This window comes from Amblyraja radiata, chromosome 14, assembly GCF_010909765.2.
Source record: "Amblyraja radiata isolate CabotCenter1 chromosome 14, sAmbRad1.1.pri, whole genome shotgun sequence".
Taxonomy (NCBI): Eukaryota; Metazoa; Chordata; class Chondrichthyes; order Rajiformes; family Rajidae; genus Amblyraja; species Amblyraja radiata.
Window position 1 is genome coordinate 55,895,659 of NC_045969.1, and position 6,691 is coordinate 55,902,349.

The window sequence follows — 6,691 nt, forward strand, 5'->3', positions numbered from 1 at the left end:
TCATTTGTTAAAAATATTTTTGAAACAAATGTGAGAATGTTACGAATGATTCTACTAGCAAACCATATGTCACTCCTGTAAAAGGTTTGAAGATTTTTACGCTTAGGGATGTGCTTGCAATTACTAAGACCGCACTTTAGAACTGTACGATCAGGTGGGCACCAGTACTGGAGATGGGAGTTAAGACCCTGTCCCACTGTACGAGGCAATTCAAGAGCTCTCCCGAGTTAAAAAAAAAAAAATCAAACTCGTGGAAAGCACACAGAATGTTCGTAGCGGGTACGTCGGAGCTTGGGGACGTCTCGTGACGCTAACGGCAGGTACTCGGGAAACGCGGTAAGCTCGTGAAGACTCGTGAAGATTTTTCAACATGTTGAAAAATGTCCACGAGAGCCCTGAGTACCTACGAGCGGCTATTACCGTAATTCTCCGAGTTCAAATCAGGGGAAACTCGGGAGAACTCTTGAATTAGCTCGTACAGTGGGACAGCCCCATTAAACGCAGTGCTGGAGGAACTCAGTGTGTCAGGCAGCATCTGTGGAGGGAATAGACAGATATTACAAATCATATTTGCCCAAATATTTATTTCTGGTATTTTCTCCAACCAGCTAAACATTTCCTGGTGGAAGTGTTTCTGGGAGAGGTTGGGCCTCATCAGCAGCGTGTCGATGTGATATTCTTGAGTAGTAAATACACCCGTTTGTCAAAACTGCAAATATCCGTGTAAGTATTTCATTCAACTTTGTCCATTTCTGCTGGAAACTAATGAAGTCTAATTTATCTGTAAACCTTGCTAGTCAGAGAATTTTCCACATATTTAACATGGTTGGATGATTAAACTACTCAACGCCATATTCAAATGATTCTTTCTCACAATAGCATCAAGAATATACACGCTTGTTAATTTAAGTAAGTTTATTGGCCAAGTATTCACATACAAGGAGTTTGCTTTGGTGCTCCGCCCACATGTAACAACATGACATACAGTGACAGTTACGAATGACTCAGAAAACACTAAACATTAATAATAATAAAACATTAATGATAAAACACCATTGATCAAGCATGTGAACCAACAAATACCAGATCAAAGGGAGGCTACAGATTTTTGGCTGTTGTGTAGAGCAACTATTCGTGGATAAAAACTGTTTTTACGTCTGGCTGTAGCAGCTTTGACAATCTGGAGTCGCCTTCCAGAGGGAAGTGGTTCAAAGAGTTTGTGGCCAGGATGAGAGGGGTCAGAGATGATCTTGCCCGCTCGCTTCCTGGCCCTTGCAGTGTACTGCCTGCAGGTCCACCACCGAATTTCCAGCACGCTTGTTTCCAGACCCTTTTGGGATCAGTTTTGCCAAACCAACTGAGGTCACGGTCTCCAAGAGGAGTCTAACGGTACTGGAACAGTCCCCCCTGGCCGCCCATGGGCTGAGCTACTGGCCCACAAAGATGGCCTCGGAAGTCAGCTATGGGAACGGATCTTCCGGCTGGGCCACAGTGGGAGGGATCGGAGCAAAAGTCAGCCACCTCACCCAGCCTTGGTGCCACATTTTTGGGGGGAGAACTCAAGTGCCCTCTTGTAATTTTGTCGGGGTTAAAGGAGGTGCTGGGCCACCAGTTTCTAGAGAAAAAAAAATTGGGGTTGGACCTTATGATGTAGGCTTATTATTGTCATGTGTGGTGAGGTACAGTGAAAAGCTTTGTTTTGCATTCTACTCAAACTACTCAGATACATCATACATAGATGCAATCAGTTGAAACTCACTTACAATAGGTAGAGCAGAGAAGATACAGAGTGCAGAATATAGTTCTCAGCATTGTGTTCTGTGCAACATTCCAGCACCAGCATGTCCACATCTTCTCCCAACTGCACACCAGCCATAGCCGACTCATATCTGGCAACGTACCAATCTTGGCAAGGGAAGGGAATTGCTTTGATATCGTCTTCTTGCATTTAAATAAAAATAAATGCATTTCCACATGGAAACAGGCCCTTCGGCCCACTCTGACCACTGATCACCTGTTCACACTAGTTCTATACTATCACACTTTCTCATTCACTCCCTGCACACGAGCAGGCAATATTCTTTTGAAACCACATGTCTTAGGGATATGGGGAGGAACCCCACGTGGTCACAGGGAGAATGTGCAAACTCCACACACAGACAGCACCCAAGGTCAGGATCGAACCCGGGGCTCTGGTGCTGAGAGGCAGCAGCTCTACCAGCTGCATCACTGTACTGTTGACTTTGTATTTAAATACAATTCACTCCTCCTCCTCCCCCCGGGCAACCTAGATGGTCTGGGACTTCAGGGTCTAATGCCCATGGTGTGGTTGTCCACAGAAGACGGCCTACAGCAAAGATCCTATAGATAGATCACTCCTTCTAAATGCAATGGGCTGACGTGTAGTACGCAACGGAAGGGAACGTGGGGCTTTTTTTCATCCATTTCAGTAACCGGACCCGACCCGCAGTGTAATCAACGTTGCGGGGGAACAGTTTGTGTTAATAAATTAAAATTCTGAAAATGAGAAGATATTTACCAAAAAACTTTTATTTTTACGAGGATGTTTCCGTAACCGGCTTCCGTCTCCGCACTAGTTATCTTTGCTCCGCTATGGGATCTTTGGTGCAGAGACGGAAGCCGGTTACGGAAATGGGGCCGAAAATTACCCATGAATCTGCCCATGACCGTACTACGTCTTTTTCGTCGAGTGATCTATCTTGCTCGCTGTAGGGTCTTTGTCCTACAATGGTGGTGGCAAGGTGCAGGGAGCTGCCCATCCACAAGAGGGCATGCAACAGCAGAAGCACCAATGGGTGGGTAGGAGGAGGCAGAGTGAGGTTCAGTGTGATATGGAATCACTTCATGCATGTTTTCCACATAGATCCAACAAGCATTCAAAAATGAAAAAGGTGATCGCACATGATCAGAGCATTGAGGACATGGCATCGATCGCTCTGACACTGTCATCGAGCTGGCGTAGAAAGCCCCACACCATTCACATCGAGGAGATGCGCGTGACAGAGCTCCCTCTGAATCACAGGTAATGATTTCTCATGTAATAACAAGGAACTGCAGATGTCTCTTTACAAAAAAAGTGCTGGAGTATCTCATTGGGTCAGGTAGCACCTTTGGAGAACATGGATAGATGACGCCATTCTTCAGACATCAGAAAGATGCTCTCCCTTTAGTAAACGTGGTTCCCCCGCTGCTATCATAGATGGATCCCTCACCAGCTCTCAGTAACCTGGGATAAATCCCATCAGGTCCTGGGGATTGATCCACCTCGATGCTCTTCAAAGGACCCAACACCACCTCCTCCTTAATCACAAACCACTCTTGTATATTTGATTGTCCAGATTGATCACACTGGCCATGTCGACCTTCTCGATGAAAACTGATGCAAAGTACTCGTTTAGTTCCTGGCCTACAAGCACAAACCCCCTCCCTTTATCCTAGAGTGGTCTCACCTTCTCTCTGGTTGCCCTCACTTTAAATATAGCCACTTTGGGATTTTCTTTAATCCGACTCCCCGAAGCCACTGTGTGGCCCCATTTAATCACCAGCTTGAGTTCATTCGGGACGACAGATGGCACAATGGGCTAAGTGTTCGGCTGGCAACCGGAAGGTAGCCGGTTCGAATCCCGCTTGGAGTGCATATTGTCGTTGTGTCCTTGGGCAAGACACTTCACCCACCTTTGCCTGTGTGTGAATGTGTGTGAATGTGTGTGAGTGATTGGTGGTGGTCGGAGGGGCCGTAGGCGCAGATTGGCAGCCACGCTTCCGTCAGTCTGCCCCAGGGCAGCTGTGGCTACAGAAGTAGCTTACCACCACCGAGTGTGACTGAGGAGTGAATGAATAATGCGATGTAAAGCGCCTTGAGTATTAGAAAGGCGCTATATAAATCCCATCCATTATTATTAATTATTCTTTCTTTCGTTATATTCCTCAAAGGCCATGTCAGATTCCATCCACTGTAATCCTGCATGTGCTTCCTTTGTCTTTCCTGACCCTATTTACAACGTGGTCAACAGGTTCCCTACTTGGCCATCCTCATCCCTGCTCCTTACTAGAACATGCCCGTCCTGAACTTTGACCAACTGGTCTTTAAACGTTTCCCATGCCAGATGTGAGCTTGCCCGATGACAATTGCTCCCAGTTTACCGCTCCCAAACGCAAAAAAAGTTGTCGCTTTCCTTACTCCAAGCACGTACCTTCCTGCAAGGTCCAGCCTACTTATTTAAAAAAAAAAAAAATACTCACCTGTGCCCAAAATGTTCTTCCACTAAAACAGTCACCAAGCGGGGTGGGAGTTTGCAACCTTCACGTGGTCCGCCTGTTTCGACGAATGCAATCAACCCGGCGTCCACAATCAAATAAGATCAAATAGAACAAGTTGGCCTACAACTTTAGGCTGTGCGCGCTTTACGCAAGAAGAAGGTCACCAAGCCAGGCTCACTTCCCACAGGGTCCAGTATGTTGTCTTCTCGAGTTAGATGATCCACATATTGTATCAAAAACCCACTTGGATACACCAAACAAATTCTGCTCTTTCTAAACCTTTGGCACTGACCAAGTGCCGGTTTCTCCAGCATTTTTGTTTACCTTCGATTTTCCAGCATCTGCAGTTCCTTCTTAGACTATTTTAAAATGTGTGTACCATTGAAGTTAATCTGCAAATCCCTAAAAATTGAGCAGGTTGTTGTATCCGAGTTGTTACGCAATCTAACTAATTGTCTTTTATTTCTAGAGACAGACCATCGCGCTGCATCTATAATATGGTGATATACAAAGCTCTATTTAAAGAATTTGGCGCCTGTCAGTAGAAGTGTCTCAGCATCGATTGTTCCGGGAAGAACGCTGCCAAACAACGCTGCCAGTTGCAATACAAGTGAATGTTAGTTGGACCTGGTTAATATATGATATACGGAGATATTAACCTAGCATGCAGCACATTTGTCACGTGTAGCGTATTGAATGATACAACAGCCAACATAATCAAAGACTTGTCCACCCGGTCTGTCATTCCTTCTCCCCGCTCCAGTCCGGCAGAAGGTACAGAAGCACAAAAGCGGTCTTCACCAGCTTCCTCCCCTCTGCCATCAGGCTTCTGAACGGTCCTTCCATAAGCTAGGTGATGTCCGATTCACCTCTACCCCAATCTGGACATTGCACTTTGCCCAAATGCGTTACAATGCTGAGAACTATATCCCGCACTCTGTATCTTCCCCTTTGTTTCACCTATTGTACTAGACTTTGACTTGATTGTATTTATGTGTTGTAGCGGCATCTGCAGGTGCCTGGGAGTAGTCGAACCCTGCGGTTGGTTACCTCAGTCACCTAACCGTGGGGAGGGTTTTTTCTGGGCAAGCCCATTCATTCTCTTAGCCACCGTTGTGGTAGTAGTACTGTATTTAGCCGTCTCAAGATTACTGGTGTTTTCACCACTTTCACAATAAAGCTCAATTGGAATTCAACCTACTGTCTCAACTCGCTAAAGTATAATATTACCCAATTTAATTGGATAGCGTGCAAAGCATAGCTTCTCACTGTACCTCAGTACACGTGACAATAAACCTAAACGTAAAAGATGTACTTCAAGGTTCACGGTGAGTTTATTGTCACATGTACCACATTAAGGTACAATTCAGATTGCCATAGTCATACCAATAAAGAGCACAACACACCCAAGTAAATGTTTAACATGAACATCCACCACAGTGACTTCTCCACATTCCTCACAGTGATGGAAGGGAAAAATGTTCAATCTTCCTCCCTTCTTTGTTGGGGCATTCGAACCTTCCGTTGTCTTGGCTCCCGCAACCGGCGGTCGATCCCTCCGCATCGGGGCGATCAAGCTCCCGCATCGAGGGGGATCTCAGCCCTCCGCGCCGGGCGATCAGACCCCGAGTCGGGGCTGGTCAAATGTCCTGCATCTTGGAGCTTCCCAACATCAGTCTCTACCCGAGACCGCGAGCTCCTCGATGGTAAAATCCGCAGGCTTTCCGTCGAACCGCAGGTGAAATACGACGATCCCAGGCAAGTGATGGCGGGCTCCGATGGTGAGTCCGCGGCCCCGTGGTGGGGCTTAAAGTCAGTCTCGAGCACGGCCGCCAGCTCCATGTTAGGCCGCAGAGCGACCGGAGATACGACCCGGAAAACAATCGCATCTCCGGCAAGGTAAGAGATTGAAAAAAGTACCCCCCCCCACATAAAACAAACCAGAGAACATAGAAACATAGAAATTAGGTGCAGGAGTAGGCCATTCGGCCCTTCGAGCCTGCACCGCCATTCAATATGATCATGGCTGATCATCCAACTCAGTATCCCGTACCTGCCTTCTCTCCATACCCTCTGATCCCCTTAGCCACAAGGGCCTCATCTAACTCCCTCTTAAATATAGCCAATGAACTGGCCTCGACTACCCTCTGTGGCAGAGAGTTCCAGAGATTCACCACTCTCTGTGTGAAAAATGTTCTTCTCATCTCGGTTTTAAAGGATTTCCCCCTTATCCTTAAACTGTGACCCCTTGTCCTGGACTTCCCCAACATCGGGAGCAATCTTCCTGCATCTAGCCTGTCCAACCCCTTAAGAATTTTATAAGTTTCTATAAGATCCCCTCTCAATCTCCTAAATTCTAGAGAGTATAAACCAAGTCTATCCAGTCTATCCAGAACATTAACGCTAACTT

The 6,691-nt window shown here is 46.5% G+C and overlaps 1 protein-coding gene across 4 annotated transcripts in view; it reads left to right on the top strand.

Moving 5' to 3' along the window:
* The window catches only part of pla1a (phospholipase A1 member A), a 39,604-nt gene extending 34,127 nt beyond the window's left edge, over nucleotides 1–5,477 (top strand). For all 4 annotated transcript variants that reach the window (XM_033033408.1, XM_033033406.1, XM_033033407.1 and 1 more), the window contains exons 9-11: nucleotides 609–723; nucleotides 2,885–3,043; nucleotides 4,751–5,477. In XM_033033408.1, the coding sequence (XP_032889299.1) occupies nucleotides 609–723; nucleotides 2,885–3,043; nucleotides 4,751–4,826 (350 nt within the window). In that variant the 3' untranslated portion in view covers nucleotides 4,827–5,477. The remainder of the gene's footprint in view (nucleotides 1–608; nucleotides 724–2,884; nucleotides 3,044–4,750) is intronic.
* Nucleotides 5,478–6,691: the final 1,214 nt, after the last annotated feature.